At 36.5% G+C, this 20279-nt stretch overlaps 1 protein-coding gene across 41 annotated transcripts in view; it reads right to left on the bottom strand.

Annotated features, from left to right (window-relative positions):
* LOC307193308 (uncharacterized protein) overlaps positions 1-20279 on the bottom strand; it is a 1334119-nt gene that overhangs the window by 334587 nt on the left and 979253 nt on the right. For 15 of the 41 annotated variants that reach the window (XM_079935120.1, XM_079935102.1, XM_079935121.1 and 12 more), the window contains 2 exons: positions 7361-7463; positions 3229-3318 (listed from right to left, as the gene is read on the bottom strand). Coding sequence is in view for 19 of the 41 variants with exons in the window: in XM_079935112.1 (XP_079791238.1) it covers positions 3311-3318; positions 7361-7463 (111 nt within the window). In the remaining 22 variants the exon portion in view is untranslated. Of the gene's footprint in view, positions 1-2262; positions 3042-3228; positions 3319-4365; positions 4461-6711; positions 6822-7360; positions 7464-8065; positions 8169-20279 lie in introns of those variants that run through there. The other 26 variants (XM_079935107.1, XM_079935108.1, XM_079935109.1 and 23 more) reach the window with 8 other exon arrangements.

Here is a 20279-nt window from a genome sequence, read left to right as displayed (position 1 = left end):
CCAATGTGCTAGAAAGATTAGATTTTGTTATGCATTTATCATGAAAAATTATGATGGTCTTTTTTTCTTATATAATTTGTTTTTAAAATTGTTTTGTTTTTGTTTTTTTTCTAACTAACCCTACCTTCTTTCTAAATGGGTATAATGGATAGCACACAAACCAATGATAAATGCCAATGTACATATCAGTTATTCAAGTGTTTTTGGTTTTCTCAATGACTATACCATATTTCCATGAACAATGGATCCAATCAGTAAGTAAATAGATTAAAAAGTAATGATTTAGAAAATAATGTGTAGTAGTTGGTTATCTGTCTGGTCACAGTTGATATTTTAAGAAAGATCTACATAAAACATCCCTCAGTCTGCAAAGAGGCACAGCTATTACTAATGACAGATTTTCCAGATACTCCCACATGTTTCTACCATGTGGCCTGAAACATAAAAGATACTCAATAAATGTCTTTTGAATGAAAGAAGAAATTGCAATGTTTTTGAAAACACTGTTCTATAATAACAAAATAATAAATTCTTCAAACAGTTAAATGACGTAAAAATCCTTCATCTCCATAGTATGTTATCAAGTATTCCCTGTATAACAGTAACCGCTCTTCTCCCATGTCTGAAGTATGATTTCTGGTGATATTTTAGAGAGAAGAGATTAAAAAGCACAGTGGCTCAATTCTTGGCAGTTCCTAGCTTGACTGTTTAGTTAATTCTCCCCTTCTGATATATTTTCTAGTGAATTTATTTGGAGGCAGTATAATCAAACTTAGGAAATTGTTTTATTCTTTTGTTCCAAGTTTGGATTTTGAAACTTTAATATGTAGCTCCTGAAGAAGCTGACAAGATAGCTTGGATCTTGTGGAATTGTTTGAGGGCAACTTCAATTTTAGGCATATTACAATGGCTGTACCTGGAGTGAATTGATTTTAAGAGAAAGGAATAGCTATATACATAATTAAAAAGAGATTTTTTAAAATAAAGAAAGAAAAGGAAACAAGCAAATGACTAGGAGTACTCCATCTTATATTTGGAAAGAACTAAATTATAGGAATTTTCTGAGCATAATTCTTTTGTTATGTTTCATTGTGATGAAAGAGGCAAACTCATTTTAAGGAGAAAATTTAAAGAAAAAGGCAAAATGGTTTTGAGATTTTTTTCTTTGTTAGTTAATAACTTGGACTTTTCTTTAAACTAGGAGAGAAAAGGATTGGAAGGAAGAAAAGCTGACAAATCATCTTGAACAATTAAGAAAATGGGACTAAAGGTAAACTCTAGGGAAAAGTTTTAAAACAAAAAAACAAAACGAGTATATGAGCAAACCAAGGCACTCTTTGAATCAGTATTTGAGGTACAGAGAGAGGAAGTAAGAGCTACGCATTAGAAGGAAAAATGTTAAATTCATTAACATTTATAACAGCATGTGTGTAAAAAAAAGTATTTAAATTTTCCAATGATACTCACAGGACTCAAATTTTTATTTGAAAAGATGTTAAAACATTGAGACACTTTGCATATCATAAACTCTATTACTCAAGGTCAGAGAAAGTTTATGCTTTACCAGGAAGTCAGTAAACCATCCACTGGCCTCCTACTCATAATGTAAGATGGAAGTTCTTAGAGGTGACAAAGAAAACTAAACCCGTGGAGAGTTAGCTTTGTCACATTGCCTTGGACCACACTAAAACAGTGCTAGATTTGTGTCTTGACTTGGAAATTAAACAAGTAATTTATTTCTGTGTTTTACTTTCAGCAAATATTTGTAGATACCCTATTATAAGGAAAATACCTTTGCTAAACATTATAAGGGTGAAAAAGAGAATATGACATAATTCCTACAGGGAAGGTATGTATCTGGTGATTGTTCAAGACACAAATACAACAATGAAAGTAGGCTACAACAAGTGCCACAAAATTAGTACATGTTGTGGTAGTAATTTTAGAGTTTGATGATGAACTTGGATTTGACTTTAATCAAGGGTGATACTTGTATGGGTAGAACATGGTAGATAGTTCAAGTGGGCAGTAATGAACCAAGCGTGGAGGACAAACTGAAAATTCTGCTGAGAATAGTGTTTAATTGAGTTTAGCTAGACTCTAGATTTTGTTTAGGGACTTAATGGAGACAATGATGAAATTATAGGATAGGATAAATTGGCAAAAGAGTTTTAATTCCAACCAAAATTTTTTCAAACTAATTCCATTGACAATGGAAGAACATTCAATGATATTCAAACTGGAAAGTACCCCAGTGTGGTATTCTATGAAGATTTGGGAAGAAAGAGAAGAAAGCCGTTAGATTGTACTAGGTGCTATTGACATAATTGATCGCTTTGGTAATAGATTTGAAATCTCAGTTCCTATTGCAAACTCGCCATCAATAAGACTTTTAAGGAAATCTTGCAAATAGAATTTTTTGCTTGAAGTTGACTTAGGATATGTTATTCTAACTTCTCTGACAGAACTGAGTTGATAGATCCCCAAATCCTGGCTTAAAAATCACACTAGGTGACCACTGTCATTCCCACACTGATCCAGGTAGAACTTGGCATTAAACCCTCTAGGGAATGTCTGGGTACCAGCTCTGCCATCTGACCACTAGTGGGCAGACGCAGCCCTTGGTTCTGAGGAAAACTTGGTATCTCAAAGGGGAATCAGGGTCAACTATGTCAGGGGCAGTTCCTTTCACTGCTTAATCCAAGTTGGCTGACTTAACGATATAAACTGTAGATTTAATGCTTCTGTCCCCTGAACACTGAGCCACCACCTTCACTCTAACAGTAATACCACCTGGTAATTAACTGTGAAATATTGAATGGCCAGTGTCTGACCTGAGTGTTTGTGCCAAGCCAAAGTTTCACTTGAGTTTTTTTTTTTTTTCTTTCTTTCTTTCTCTCTTTCACTGCCAGTTTGTATGTGTATTTTTAAGTATTAACTCTCATGGAAGCACATGCCTATTTAAAATTCCCAGACGATGAGTCAGACCTGTTCAGTGAGGTTCCTGGAGAGTCACATGATGAGGTTTGATGAAATTTCACCTTATGAAAGGTTGAAGAAAAAAACTTAGAAGAGCTCTTTTGGATTTTTATATATATATATATATATATATATATATATATATATATATATATATACACATACACACACATATACTTGATTATATATACATATATTATACATACAGTTTTGCATATATATACGTGAGAGAGACACAAAGACACATACCTGTGGAAATTTTAAAGTTCCTTTGCTTTTCTTCCTTTCTTTTTTCCTCTGTAGATGTTAAAAAATCTGGTGATCCAATAGCTCATGCTTCTGTGTAACAAGGAGAAAGCAAAAGCCCTATAGCCATGCAAGGTACACATGGATTTTAGCTAAGTATTTATATCTACCCCCCTGGATTAACAGTAGTGAGCCTGGAAATCTTGATTCCAATGTGATAAAGACACAACACTGCTGAGACTTATGATATATAAGTTGTTTCACTTCATTATTCTGATAATATACTTTAGGCTTATCTGGATCTCTAAAAATCTCTATTATAATCCATACTTTTCTTCAAATCAGTTTGATGCTTCATAATATAACTAACATATCTTGTTAACTTGAACAATAAAGTAGACGGCCTCTTGTTAATAAATCTAAATCATAGGTATTTTTGAAGCTTTTCAAATTAATTTTCCTATATAATTTCTCAAAATGTAAACTAAATCTAGGAGTGTTTTTGTAATGTAAAGCCTTATTTGCTATAGGGAGGATTAAGACACTTCTTATGAAAATATGTTAATTATAGAATAAGAAGTATTCTAGAAAAGCTCCTGCTTCAAGATGTGTGTGGACAGAGGGCAAGGAGGCAGAGTTCCTTAGAAAGAAAAGGTTCTGTTCAAAATATTGAGGGTGAACACAACATTTTAAAGAGTGTCTTGGTATTTTAAGACATCACAAAGGAAGTAACACTAACTAAATCGACAGCATCGATTCATTCATTTCATGCACATTTATTGAGAACCTACTATGTGCCAGACAGTGCTAGAGTCTAGAGATTCAAAGAAAAGTATATTACAGTTTCACCCACAAGTATTCCCAGTTTGAGGGCTGAGAGTTGCATAAGCAAATAGTTATAGTTCAGGAATGTGGAAAGTACTATGAAAACACAGGTGCAGAAATGACTAACTTTGTCTAACAGAATTTGATAAAACGTCACCGAGGAGGTGATACTTGATCCAGATCTTCACAGATAAGTAGGAAATGACTTGCTGAAAAATTAGTAAAGCAGGGATTAAAAAAAAAAAAAACATTATAAGAGGTGGAAAGGGGGAGTTGAAAGAGAAAGGCTTATCAAAGGCATAATTTAATACTAGCCAGAACAGGCCTGTACTGGCGAGTCTTGACTATGCCATTCATTTGCACCTTTATTCTGGGCCAATCCAGAAGCTAACCATGTTCCAGAGGAGAGTCTGCAAGCAGGAAGAAGAAAGCCAGTAGTAATCTAGGCTCCCACTCATTCATTTATTCATTCTCTGTCTTTGTCACCTTGTCTCCTTCTCTGACTCTTTCTCTCTCTCTCCTGTTCAGATTCTCTCATCTGTAGGCCTGAATCATTCTCCTTTGAAGCCTGGCACCACTTTCTATTAGATACTACAGTTTACACACCACCATGTCTAGTTATAGCCCAGACTTAATGCTATCGCTGTATCTAAATCCCAGAATCCCCAGAGGGAGAATCTTATCTGCCTAACTGATCCAATGCACTGTGGTCAGGAGTAGAGTCACAAGGTACATACGTGAGTCCTGGAAACAAACCTCTTTTGAATGGGGAGGACATTCCCAGAGTGGGCAGGTTATGGATTGACCATCAGCCCCAAAGTTATCAACTACATTATGATAACTCTACTTCAGATGTTCCAAAGGGATTTTGGAGTATAGTAACTCACTGTTATCTTTCTCCCAATGCCAATCTGCATTTGTTGAGGTTGTCTTCTATGACCTTTACTTCTTTCTATAACTATTTCTAGAGTGCTTGCAGAAAAAAAAAAAAATAATAATGCTGGCATGTCTAGGAAGGTGTATTTCTATGTGAACAGAAGAATGGTGGGCTGGGTCATGAAACTTGAGTTCGTCCTTCCTCCCTCATGGTCACTACCTTCAACTAAGTAAAGGCCAATTATACTAGGGGTTAAGTGTGATGCAAAAGTTATACAGAACTGGAAACCATTCTTTTGGAAGCCAATTATTTCCTGTGGTCTGAACCTAAGAACTAAGTTTCAAAAAATTCTGAGATTTGTAATATAAGCAGCGGTTGTGAGTAACTGGAATTTTTCCCAACATATTTCTACCATGGAAAGATGATGCAGCTGGTGGTAGAAGTGAGTCCTTAAGCTTTGTTTTATTTCTTTGTTATTTTTGTTCTCAAATTATTCAATTTCCTCATATCAAAGCTGGCTAGCAGATCAAAGGAAAATGGACTTTTCACTCTGACTTGAGTTCCTTTGTGGAAATTATTAGTAAATAATTTTGGTCCAACGTTTCCATAGACATGTTGTATCCAGACTTAATAAACAATTCTGAATCACATCTAAATTAGTCTAAACTTGTAGTAACAAAGGTAACTCTAGCTGTTCTAATAAATAAACTCGCAAGTATCAGTGGTTTATTGCTCGCTCACTTAAAGCCCTAAATGAGTGTCCCTGATTGCTAAATGGCTCTTCTCCATGTGTCAGAGAGCTGATCCCATGGCACCTTGTGGTTCCACCATGTTCCGCAAATAGTTTCCAAGGTCACCAAGAAAGAGGAAAGAATGTAGAGCATTGCATGTGGTAAGCTTGTACGGGCCAAGCCTAGAAATGGTAGACATCATTTCTACCCATCCACATTCAATAGGCCAGTAGTCAGTCATATGGCTGTGCACTAGTGCCAGCATAGCTGCGTCCTGCTCTAGAAGAAGACATAAATGGAGTGAAAACGATCTAGTTTCCTCACAAAGATCTTAGAGTGCTTACCTTGTAATGTAATAATACAAGTGTGTAAGTAATAATAAAAATGTATAAGTTTATTTAATATAAACTGCATGAAAATCACTCAGCCAAATTTGTTAAATTCAGTATATAGATAAATTACTATGACAAAGTGCTCCTCATGCTATGTTGCTGTTTATAATCCTGATAAGCATTAAGTAGCTTTTAAAAAAATGCATGCAACACTTTGACATTGAATTGAGACTTGGGTTCTGTACTTTTGGGTTGTGTGTAGATATCCAAAAGGAGACATAGAAATGTTCTAAGTATGAGGAAATACACTACTCTTTTCCCATAAAGGTCATTGTTTTAAGCAAAACTATTTTATTCATTTTTCCTTGTATAAAGGGAATACCACTAGAAATTGTCAATAATGTACTTCATTATTCTTAAAGTGATAAAATCATTATTCTTAAAGCATAATATTTCGTTACCACTGTGCAGATTATTACATTCTGCTCAAATTGACGGTAATACATATTTTCTCATACTGCTTTGTATCATTTCAGGATAAATTTAATATTGTTCCAGAAATTTCTCTATTCTTTAGTGCTGGTAATTAAACTTATATTTCTTTAGATTTTCAGGTTCTATTTTTTTTTCTACTGGTTTCTTATACTTGTGGGAAATTATGGTGAAGAATTAATTTTGTGGTTGGAGAAAGAGGGAGTGTAAAACTATGGGTTTCTCTTACTTTTTGTTTTCAATCAGTTCCAGTCCCTGGATTTTTATCTGTACCTCTCATTACAGTCTCTGGAGGAAGTATTTATGGTTTGAATCCTAGAAAAAGTCGTCAGATGAAATCTGGGAACACCAAGGAATAATACAATACTACAGAGTTAATATGATTGATGATATCATAGCTCATTTTGAACAGATGTCAAAAGAAGGAAAATCAAGCTGCCATTCTACATACTGAGCCCTTGTTCACTTAACAGAAGACCTTTATAAGTAAATCATAATTAGCGGTAAGTATTCAGTGGGTTAGGTGATGGGCATTCAGATTGCTTTTGAACTTTCAAAAAGTCATCATAAAAATGAGAATTTCTAGAAAAGATGCTTATATATTTTTTTGTATTTTTGTGCTATATTTGACCACAATGTTTAATTTGGCATTGGTGAATGGATTCTAGTTAGGAAAAGTTTCCTTTTAGAAATAGAACCACATCTGTGGCACTCTAAAAATGTCATATGCATCCAGTCTTAAAGGTAGCTTTTTAATAATTGCCAAATGAAGTCCCACTTTCCGATTGTGTGCTGACTGGGAGAGACAGTGTAGGTGGTACTTTTAAACAAGGTATGCATGTAAAAATAATTTGGGGAGAGTAACAGAAAACACTTACGTCTGAATTTAGTTACAGAAGATCTGTAGTCTCTCTGCTGAATCAACCTTGTATTGAACCAGATTATTTTCTTTAAGTATATTGTCGTATGCATTGACCATCTCTGGAAAAAAAAAAAAGGATAAATCTGTTTAACTTACCTTGTAATTTGCAGATTTATCTTAAACTTTGACTTATCTTAAACTTCTAGAATTACCTATGAGACATGTTCACCAGCATGCATAACATCCCTCTCCTGAGGAGGCCCTCACACCACTTTTGGGGACAGGAACAAGTGTGGTATATAGCGCAACTCCTACTCAAAAGTGATTCTAGAAAAGTAAGAAGTCCCACATAAGGGGAAGTACTGGTTCTTTCTTAAAGCATCTGAGGAATTTCTTACTTTTGAAACTTCATGTCCTCCCATGCTTGCTTCTTATTAATGAACTGTCAGGCCTATGCAGGTTGGGGATGTTATGTCCGGCAGCATGAGTATATACCTCCTATTTCAATTTAAAATGAAAAACTCAGATCTGTTTGTTTCTATTAAACACACACACACACACACACACACACACACACACACACACACACACGCATATACCCAGAAAGAACTTTACTTGGATTTTCTTTAAAATACCAGTCGAATACATAGAATTCATTGCTAGTTACTGTTAATTTAGATGAACAAAGGGGAGCAAAAGCACTTTAGACACCATGTCTCACTTTAAATTGAAAATGGCGTGCTAGGGGAATTCCCAGGTGGTCCAGTGGTTAGGACTCTGCGCTTCCACTGCAGGGTGCACGGGTTCGATCCCTGGTCGGGGAACTAAGATCCCACAAGCCGCACAGCGTGGCCAAAAAGAAAAGAAAATGGCATGCTAGAATTTAATTCTGAAAAAATCCTTGAGTGTTGTCAAACTTAAATGCGTTTATATTTTTAACTTTGTGATTTCAACAGACTTTAGCAGTAGTCAGCAAAGTTTTCTATGAAGGACCAGTAAATATTTTAAGCTCTGCAAATGTAGGTCTCTGTTATAGCTGCTCAACTCTGTAGCAAGAAAGCAGCTGCAGACAATACATAAACAAATGAACATGACTACGATCCAATAAAAATATATTTGCTAAAACAGACAGTGGACTGGATTTGGCCCACGGGACATAGTCAACCCTGGTCTTCAGTAACTCTCACTTCTTGCATTAACTAATTCCTTTCCTCACAGAGATTCTTAGAAACTTATTTTCAGATTATTCATTATGTTAGCTTTTTATCTGCAATATGGAAAGATATTGTTTCTCCCCCATTTGTTATGAAGAATACGACCCATCTACTCGAATGAACAGACCAGAAACCTATCGTCTTCTCTGAGCCTTGCTGAGGCCAGCGAAGGCCTGGAGGAACTGGGAAATAAGTTCATCTGTCAACTTACAGCTGAAGAATTTGAAGCAAGAACACAGAGTTTTGGTTCTACAAGATGCTCTATTTAAAAAGATGCTGCTGAGAGGCCTAATGTTCAGTACTACTGGGCACAGTCTTGAAAATAATAACCTACTTTTCCTGAGCAAAGCCAGCTCTGAAAGAGGATGATGTCTACAAATGAGGTCTCATAAAAGAATATAATTAAACACTGATGCTCCTCGGAGTGAAAGAGCTTTGAGATAATGACTCCAATGGCATGCATTGTACCAATGAGAACAAGATGTCACAATTATATATTTGCAGGTTGATTTAATCTGACAGGATTCTTAGCAACACTGAACTTGGTCTGTCTGTGCATCACAACACAGCCTATGTGTTCTACAAATGAAACTCCATTTATCTTTTATAAAGTTACATGTGTCAATTAGCAAACTTCTTAATCTAGCTGTACGCTCTTATCAGTGGAGGTCCAGTGTTAAGTCTTCATTTGCTGTGGCACAGCCTTTGTAAGTCATCTTCTTTATCTAATTAAAGTCTTTTAAAAATTCCTGATATAAGTGGATTTCTTTCATTATTTGTTTTTTGACTGTGCTCTCATGCAAAGTTCTAATTATCCTCTCTTTAGAAGTATTTCTTACAGATAAATTAGCAGCTAGTTGGTTGTGTTGTTCCTCAGTTAGTCAAAGAGAGGGAGGAATGGGCTATATCAGGAGTTTGCAAACTATGGCCCTTGGTCCTAATGTAGCCCACCACCACCTATTGTGTATGGCCTACATGCTAAGAATAATGTTTACATTTCTATGGGTGGAAAAAGAATTAAAAGGAGGATTTTTTGACGAGTGAAAATTGTATGATTTACAAATTTCAGTGTCCACAAATAAAGTTATATTGGAACACAGTCATACTCATTTTTTAAACAAAAATCTATTGCTGCTTTTATGCTACAACAGCATAAATGAGGGGTTACAATGGAGACAGTAGAGCCAGCAAAGCCTTAAATAGTTACTCTCTGGCCCTTCATTGAAAAAGTTTGCCTACCCCTGGACTACATGAACATTCAAATTCCCTTTCCAACCTTTTATTTTAATGTGACTGTTATCACCTTCCCTTTCCAATTCCCACTTTTGCTTTGATTTTGGGGTGTGGGAGGTTTTGGGATAGAGGCAGGAGCTCAACCCTACAGCCCCAATTTTGTATATGACAATGCACCTTAATAAACTTTCATCTCCATCCTGTGAAATATTGAGGTCAACCTAGATAATCATTGATCAAAGTGCTGAACATTTATATAGTGCTTTTAAACGAAAAAGCACTGTCACATACACTATCTCACTTGATCCTAAAAAATGGTGTATTCCCTTTGAAGAGGAGGAAACTGAGGTCTAGATACGTTCCTTGACTTTCCAATAATCATGCAACTAAGAAGTGGAGAGCAGACCCTAAACCTGACTCAATCTTCCGTTATTCCTACATCACTACCCTGCATCAGGAAGTAACATACATGCACAAAAAAAATCTGTAATCTGACAGTTATTCTTGTTTGAGATTCATGCACAAAGCTCATGTGAAATGGATGGGGGGAAGACCTTCTTCTCCCTTCCCTGTCACCCTGACATAAAACCGGTAAGAACTGCAGGCTGGGCTCCCTTTCCCTACATAGAGTAGAAGAGACAAATACGGTGCACTTTCACAGCCAGACTAATCCATGCATCAAAGAAGAGTTAAGAAGCAACACTCAAAAATAACAAGATTTAGGAAGTAAAATAACCAGTGACCATGATTCCATGCTTGGTTCCCTAAGACCATGCAATGGACTAAATGTGTATGTCTCTCCCAAATTCTTATGTTAAAATCTTAGCCCTCATGTGATGGTATTAAGTCATGGGGCCTCTGGGAGGTAATTAGGTTATGAGGGTGGAGCCCTCATGAATGGGATTAGTGCCCTTATAAAAGAGACCCAGAAACCTCCCTGCCCTCTTCAGCCAAGTGAGGACACAGTGATAAGATGGCCATCTATGAACGAGGAAGCAAGTTCTCATCAGACACTGAAACTGCTAACTCCTTGATCTAGGATTTTCCAGCCTCCAAAACTGTGAGAAATAAATTTCTGTTGTTAATAAGCCACCCATACTATGATAGTCTACTACGGCAGCCCAAATGGATTAGGACAGACCAATCCCAAACAGCAGCCAGAGTCATCTTTGGAAAACCCAAATCATATCATTAAAATAAATCAGAAATTCTCATAAGGCTGTACTTTGTTTTGCCTTCTTATCCCTCTCTCTCCTCTCCAACTCACCTCCTACCATTTTCCTTCTCTTTCATCCCACTCTAGCCACAATGGTCTTTTTGCATTGATTGCTCATTTTTACCTTGGCTATTCCATGGGCCTGGAACATTATTACCTGAGAACTCAGGGCCCACTTCTTCCCATTATTAGAGCTCTACTCAAATGGCAACTTGTCTTCAGAGACACTGTCTTTGGCCACTTCATCCATCTCTCTCTACCTGGTTCTCTGATTTATTTCTAGCATTATCCCACTCTAAAATTATCGTATTTATTTATTGATGCAGTTTTTTAATATCTATCTTTCTCCAATGGCATGTCAGCTCCTTTGGTGCAAGAACTTTGCCCATCTTTTTCACCAACACCAGTTATACTGCATGGCACATGGTACACACTCAATAAATGCTAAACATATGAATGAGTCATCCTGTGTGGCCTTTGAAATGTACTTTTTCCTTCTTTTAAATATCCTCTTCCTTGTTGGTGATAAGGCAAGGCATATTATTTCAACCAAAAGACATGATATGACAGATCTGTCAACAGTAGGATAAGAAATACATGGAATACCATAAGATGTGAGAGCATGAGTTCAAGCTGGAAAGAAAAAAAACATGTATAAGTTCTGTAGGGACGTAGATTGTTTATAGCAACCATAAATATTTTCACCTGTAAACATTCTTTCCACGATATCCATTTGAATCCTCGGCTTTGCAGTGTTGTGGCCTGTCATTATTTCAAGGCACTGGGGGTTCATAGGTGTCTTAACTTTCTAAACTGTCCCTTTTTGAAGACAGAGCATAGAAGTACCCCAGCAGAAAGCTGAGAGGCCCTATTTAACCAGCTACTCTGATTGTCCAACTCCTTTGAGGCAAATGAATTTTGACTGGCCTCAAATATTAACAATAGCCAGTTTTGAGAATATTAACTTCATCAGAGTCATCAGTGATAAGGGGGAATATCTTTAATTCTATTTGTGTGTGGGGGGGAGGGTAGATTAAAAGTTGTATTTAAACCCTCTTTGAATGAGTATTGTTAAATAAATTGAAGGTCCTAAAGCTGGACAGTACCTTAGAAGCATCAGATGTGAACTGAGCAAACTCGTGCTGAAATATCTTTTAGTTTAAGAAAATATAACTATCAAATTACACAATAGTTGAAAGGGATGGTGTTTTAGTAATGTGTGGCTTAGTTCTAAGGTGTACATGAGGATGGAGTTGAATTATGCATGAGACATGGTGATTTAATGAACCACGGAAAGCACGTTTACTTCAAGGGGACAATGTGTGCTTGGTATATTTCATAAGTTGGGAAACTTAGAAGGGATACTTTTGAAAATAGTACATATCAACTATACCACAGTGGAATCAGCTTAGAGAAGAGAGATGTGTGGTTGTAATAGTCAATATGGAGTTCATTGCTGAGAAAAACTTCAGTTTGTATGATTTTGTAAATTCTTCTGTCAGGATCATTCTAAGGCAGACTGTGAATTTTCTCCTGGAAGTTTTTTCTAACATTTCTTTCCTGATGCTCTCATTTTCCTTTTGGTCATCCTCATTCTCATCCCATCCAGGCCCAAGATATATTTCTTGTTCACCTGCCCATCTTTGTCAATGGCTCAGTTGTCCCTATGTTCTCTCTAATTATTCTTCCTTTATCTGCCACCAAGGTTTCTCATCCCATACTACCTGGAATTTTGCAAGTTATTTTTTCCCCTGTACACTGAAATCAGATACTAATTTTTATTCAAAATCACTTATTAAATGCACGTGCTTGAGAATGCACTGGGTGTGGTGTCTGGTCTGGAGAATAATCAGACAAATGCACTTCTTTCCTGTTACTTAAAATCTTTGATAGCCGTCCTAGAGGAGATGATACAGTTCACATTAATGAGTAAATGGTTTATAACAGCAGAATATTTGCTTTTAAAAGGTACATAAGGACATACAGTTTTTTAAAAAAAGAAATGGTTCTTTAATAGAAGGGTCTATGCATTTTTTACATGTCGGTAGACAAGATATTCTGGGGAAGGAGATCATTTTCAGACTTCTAAGAAGCACTCTATAGGCAAATTCTTCTCCTGCTTATGCATGGGCCTGATCGTGCCACTAAAATTACTGAATTAAAGTTACTATAACTAGAGGTGGTAACTGGATCTCGGCCTTCCCCTGACAACTGAATGCATGAACCAAAGTATTTAAGCACAAAGTAGAAGGCCTTTTTAAGTAGCAAGAATCTAATTTCATTGTCATTATTACCATTGTGCCAAATGACTTGTAAAATAAACTAAATGAGATCTACAGCACTTAGCAAGCTAAGACAATCCCCAATTCATCGTTCCTCTGCAAAACTACACTCTGATGGTCTCAAAATGAGGGTGAGAGAGAGGGTCAGTTCTGACCTTCCACTGATCAGAACAAAGTGTTATTCCTGATCTCACTTCACTGGTTCCTGACTAGCATAGCATTTTTTGTATTGTCTTATTTTTCTCTCTTCATAAATCAAAGTAAGAATCTAAAGAGCTACAGGACCTGCCTCCTTGCTGTAGTTTTACACAGAAAACTTATTTTGCTGCCATTGGAGTGATCTGTACCTGAACAAACAGGCAGATACTAGGCTCTAGGTGCAACCTGCTAATTCCATGAAATCTCCAGAGAACTGTATCATGATGGATCTTGGGCAGAGTTTGAAAAATGCATCATGCATTCATGACTGCCCACCTTCAGATGCCATATTTACTTTTAGTGACACCGTGTCAGAAAAGTAGCAAGTGGCAGTAGGTGAGGAGAGAGGTGTGGAAAGGAGACTTTTAAACCGTATACAAAATACTGAGAACTTCCAGTGATAAGTCTTGACTTGGCTCCTGTGAAAGCTGTTTGAAGATGTCTGAAATAGCCCTTTCACTCCATCTCATTGTGTGAACCCAAGAAAAGCACCTAGCTTGTGCATGTTATCCAAAGCATATATTATATAATATTATTTTCAAAAGAATAGTGCCACATGCTGCAGTGATTATTTTAAGTCACTTGAATATCTAAAGCAAATACAATTTAGAAATTACTGAGTTTTTTTTTTTTTTTTTTTTTTGGTCTTTTTGGGTTTTTTCTTATCCATCTTGACATAAAGTGACAGAAGATTTTATTTAGGAAGATTTAGTCATCAGTACAAGGTAGCCATGTGACTGATAGTGTCAAGGGTGAACTCATGGCCTCTTAATTTGGCCTGAATTATATCCACATTCAGTGTGATTTAGTTGAAGGGGTACAGGTTTTGGAGGTAGACAAATTTGATTAGAATCCTAGTTCACTGTTTACTACTTGAGTGACTTGGCTGGTTACCTAAAATTGCTGATCCTCAGCTTTCCACCTACACTTGGATTACTATTTAGCTATTTGGTGTTCTTATTATTATTTGAGGAATTGTTTATTATATGCCAGGCAATTTTCTAAGTGCTTTACCATTGTATCAATTAATGCTCTAAGAACACTGAAGTGTTCAGTAGCCACCCTCTATGTTTTAGGAAACTCACTCAGAAGGGTTAATTATCTTGTCTACTTTAACAGCTCATAAGCAGCAAAGTCAAAATTCACATTCAGGTGTGACTCCAAAGCTTGTGCCGTAACCACTGCTGTACAGAGATTAGGGAGACAGCACGCCACAAGCACTCCCTGAACACTGGTCTTGGGGGGCTTCTTCCACTGGCACTGCTGCTCTCACTCTGAGCCGTAGTCACACAAAGTGACACTGAGCCTTCCTTCCAGCATAACCTTCATTCCCTGCACCTCCCTTCTTGGTGCCATGAGTCTTTTACAAGATACAAACTGTAGATCCTGACTGTGTCTTGCCTGGTTTCTTCGTTTAGCTTAAAGCTAAGACTTTTGTGCCTTAAACTCTTAGGAGTGAGGAACAACCGCTCCTGGATCGACCCTTAACTCTACCCCACTGGACTCTAGGGTTCTTGTACGTCTACATCTCATGGCACTGGGAGTTCTCCATCTCCATTTGACTAAGCTGAGTACCCTAGACTTTAAGTCTTTTTCATGCCAGAGTATATTTTATCCCCCCATACCTTCCTGATTTAAATAATTTTTTCTATTCAGACTCTCTTACCTGGTTGCAACTGTGATACTATCTGCTTTCCTCTGCCTTTCTAACCTTTATATAATATATATGTGAGTGTATATATATATGTGTATATATATACACACATACACGTGTATGTGTATGTACACATGTGAATGTGTATATATATGTATATATGTGTATGCATGTCTGTGCATGTGTCTGTATACAACTCACCTCACTTGTTCAGAGAACTCTTATTTCTAATCCTTTTCACTCTCACAACTTCCAACAGACTGACAGACATACCAACCTGCCATGCTCTGCTAATGCCCAATCCCAGGGCATACGGTGCCCTGCAAAATACCCTAAAGCTCATGAATAAAGTATTTTCTTCTCAATCAACAAGTTCTGGTGGTTGTAAACACAATACAGTTGTAATATCACCTTTGAAAGACCGGGGGAAAGTAAAAACAAAGCAAAACAAAAAATAAACACTCCATTCTCCCCTTTGAAATCTCGTACATCTTGAATCCATACAAAGATCTCTATTTTTCTTTGACTTACTAAAATCTTACTAGTGAGATTTTATTCAAAAGACACATTCTGCCACACACACACACAAAAACATGCTATCATCAAAATAAAACATAAAAGCAGAAAAATAAAACAGGGCCTTTTACTCTCGTGAAGGTCAAATTGTTCCTTGAAACAGTATACCTAAGTGTTTTTCAAAACCACAGATTTCAGGGTCAGTTCAATTTTTTCTCAGTACCAAATGTTTCACTTAAAATGTAAAGACAGACCAGCAATCCAATGTTTTCATTAATTTTATATAATAATTCAAGTATAAAGTATTATATTTTTCACAAAAAGCAAGGAGGCTCTGTGTGGTGTATGAGTCCCCAAAATACACACATGCATTTAAAAATTAGCTGATTAAAAAAATCCACTGAGCACTCTTTATGCATAGCCTCTTGTGTTCAAGATTTCTTCGTCCCTGTATGTGTAGGGTAGGGCTGACGGGGCTCAGCCTGTGGAAAGCTACAGGGTCACCAATAACTCCATATCTCTGATGTCTAAGATGGGTGCTTATCTCACAGTTTATAACTACAGTTTGAGAAATCCATTTGGAAGTGTTTTTATAATAAATAATCTGAAACCCATTATTAATCCAAAGGAGTATAAATCAAGGAAAGGAAACATAATCCAAACCAATCAGGGACCTGAGGGAGCCGGAATAAGAAGGGTTATAGCCAGCTGAAGGAAGATGGACCTACAATTTCATGAGCAAGACGTCAAGAATGTGTGCTTAATTTTGGTGAAGTTCTTATGAACTTAAAGAGGTCAATAGGAAGTAAACATATTCCCCAGTGCTAAGCTGTTTTGGAAACAGATAAGTGCAATATGGTCTCACCTTGAAGGACAGAAAGAACGAACGCCGTCTTGTGTGTAGTATCGTTTTTGTTTATTTCCTGCTGAGTCAGCACATGGCCTTCAGCTCCTTCTCAACATGGCACCTCAATGCCGGTCATTGGAGGTGACCGATCAAGTGACAGTGACTTGCCACCTCTGCTTAAGTAGCTTTTACCTTCATAGGGAAGTAGCACAACGCTAGTAAATCACTATACCATAGGGCAGCAGTTGGTAATTTTTTTTTTAAGTAATATGACAATAAAGCTTGTTTAGAGAACAATGATTTCTGACCAGGGTGACAGCAGAAGCCTTCATGGATGGAGTGAACTTAGAGTCAAGCAAGCATTTTTAGAGCATAAAAGTACAGAGGAGATGGGAGGAGATAAGAGTTGTTTTCTGTTGTGAACATGAAAATATATTATTTGGGCTTGGATTTTAGAGGGCTTCTCTATGTGCCATCACGTTTTAAATCCAAAGGGAGAAAAACTTCTAATAAATGGCTAAGATAATTAAAATATTCACGGAACCTTAAGAGTGATTTATAGTCTGCAAATGTAGCATGGAAGGATGAGCTCCAGAATCTGGTAATTCTCTATTTCTAAATGTAGGCACTATTACTTATGAAAATACTAATTCTTTTTTATGATGATTACATAATCAAGTGTGTCTATGATTTTTTTAAAAAAACTATGAAAATATTGGTCTCATAAAAACAAAATAAACCACATAAGTAATTAAATTTATAATAAACACTTTATTTGTGGGACATTTGTATGTGATTTATAACTGAATCATCAAATATTCATTTCAAATGAGCATGAGGGCAATACTTACTTCATACAAATGTATTTATGTTTGAAGTGAAGGAAAACTAAAAGCTATGACAGCCTAAATCTGAGCTTAGATATGGTAAATATACATATTTGCACTTTCAAGCATGTGGTGACTCTTTCTTGAAATAAAGCTTCATGTTCAATGGACAAAATCCTCTGACGACCAGAAAAAAGGGAATTACGGCAACTTTGGTACTTCCTCTTAATGTCCACTCTTGCAAAAAATATTCAGTTAAGAAAACTTTCTAGAAGCAGACTGAGACCCAATCCGTCTACCACTCAATGTGGTTTTCTTCACTTATTTTGTTTTAGTTGTTTTGTCCATGGGGAAACTATTCAATTTGGTGAAGGACTAGAATCTTTCCTTGCAGAAGAGAGAATTGTCTTAAGGCAAATGCACTTGTGGTTTAAACTGCATTTTAAACCGCATCTTGTCATTGTATTAGTCTCCTGGGGCTGCCATACAAATAACAACAAACTGGGAGGCTTAAAACCAAATGTATTCTCTCACAGTTCTGGAGACCAGAAATCCAAAATCAAGGTGCTGGCAGGGCTGGTTCCTTCTGGAAGCTTTGGGGAGCATCTTTCCTTGCCTCTTCCAGCCTCTGGTGGCTCCAGGAGTCCCTTGGCTTGTGGCTGTATCACTCTAATCGCTGTGCCTTTCACATGGCTTTGTCTTCTTTGTCCTGTCTTCTCCCCTTCTCTTCTCTTATAGGGACAATTGTTTTCTCTTATAGGGACATCCTAACCCAGGATAATCTCATCTCAATAGCCTTAACTTAATTATGTCCACAAAGACCCTCTTCTCAAATAAGGTCACACATCCAAATAATAAACATTCATAGGCTCTGGGTGGACATATCTTTTGGGGTTCCACCATTCAATCCACTACAATTATTTTTCTATTATTTTTCCTGTTATTCACATTGTAGGGGTAGCTGATTCTCCTCCTTTTGACCATGATATTAAATTAAATAAAAGTCAACCTGTGACTCTGCACAGTGAGATTTTACTCTCTTCTGATTTTATTTGGCTTTGTTAATAGATGTAAATTTCATACACCTTCTACCTGATTATAGGACATTGCTCTAAATCAAACAGAGAGCTTAATTTCATCTTATTCTTAAAATTCATAAAACATGAAATTCTAGCTGAAAGAAAATAAGAAATAGCATCTATTTATTTACTTTCAATTATTTATTTTAGTTATATGTTCTCCCAGAATACAATATTTCATCTATTGACTTGTTATATGTTATAAAAATATTTTAATGCTAGAGAAAATATGATATAGTTAAAATAAAATGTACAGGCTTTTGCCAGAGATGATTCTGACCATTATTCATAGTTCATAGCTTCACATTTTCAGTCTATTTGATTTAAAGCAAGCCACTCAATCGTTTTTAGTCCCTGTTTTCTCATGTAAAATGGAGACACCAATACCTCCTATGCTTGTTTATAAAGAGGATTAGATATAATACAGGTAAGTCACCTAGTACAAAACCTAGCACATCGTATTTACTTTATAAATGATATCTATTACTTATATAGATTTGGTCTATGAAGCAAAGTATAAAAATGATATCTCATCCTTTCAATTTGATCTATTATCCAGGCTTGTCTCCTCAGTCTCCCCTGAAAACATCATTCTCCTTCCTGACCACAGTCTTGCTCATGCTGTTTGACTGCTTGGAAACGTTCTCCTTTCTTCTCTGCTATCCACCTACCCACTGTTTATGGCCCATGAAAAGTCACTTATTTTCTCTGTAGACCCCTCCCATGTTATGCTCAAATGTATGTCCTGCTTTGAAATTTGAAATTTTTTACACTCTGTACTCATTTTGGCATTTGACTTATACTACCTCACATTGTTAGAAGATGTTAAGTTGGGTGTAAAAATCATTAGATGTAAGTTTCATGAGGTCAAAGATTTTAATTAAGTTTCTCAGTGTTTCTGGGTTGCATTCTTAACTTAATTCAATTGTTCTTGCAGGTTCAAGTCTCACCTCAGATCCATGCTTCTTTTGGATTAAATTCAACTCCAAGCTCTCATCATCCAGATTGGTGGGAAATTCAACTCTGATAATTATTGGGCTTCCTCCCTCATGATTATCCAATCATCCAGAGACCTTACACAGAGACAAACATTTGGATCCTCCAGTCTTTTATCTGCCCTAGTTACCCCAGGAAGACCATTATCCATGCCCACATAGTCATCGAAATTTAGAAGCTCCCCTGTCACATAGGATAGATGTTTCCAGGGCTGGGAGTTCAGTTTAGCTATTTTCCTGGAATCCAACCCCCACTCTGTGTTATGAGAAAGTCATTCTGGAATCTCAAATCCTCATGAATCTCAGAAATCACTATCCTTTCCTTTTGCTTGGAAAAATCTCTTTGTCTATTCCCAAATCTCTTTGTCTTTCTCCTTTCAAAGAAGGTGTCTGCCCATCTCTTTCCTACTTATTCAGTAAACTCCCTTCACTGAGCTTAGATTTACAAATGGCAGGAAAAGAAACTGTCTTCAAAAATCTTCTGTTTTCAACCTTACATTCCTACCTTAGATGAGTCACACTATTTAATTCAACTGGAAGTAAAGAAAGAAAATATCATAGGATACAGCACACTTTAATGTTTAAATAAAACTTTCTTTCCAGCAGTAAGTACTCAAGAACACAGATTATCTGGATATGTCTCAGAGACTTGTGGAGCACACTTATTGATGATCAAAGTGTGTGACAGCCTGAAGAATAAACTGGAAAATAAATTATTTCAAGAGAAAGAAGATACCAACAGAAAAGTTGGGTGTGGAAACGATGCCTCCAATCATATGAGAAGTGTTGAGTGGGAGTTAATTACACTTACAATATTTGTCTGTCAGATTTGTCCTCTAGCTCAGCTCTCACAATCTGAGACCTACAGTGAAAA

Source organism: Stenella coeruleoalba, assembly GCF_951394435.1.
Source record: "Stenella coeruleoalba genome assembly, chromosome: 10".
Taxonomy (NCBI): Eukaryota; Metazoa; Chordata; class Mammalia; order Artiodactyla; family Delphinidae; genus Stenella; species Stenella coeruleoalba.
Note: the sequence above shows the minus strand (reverse complement) of the source record. Positions and strands in the feature narration are given on the sequence as shown.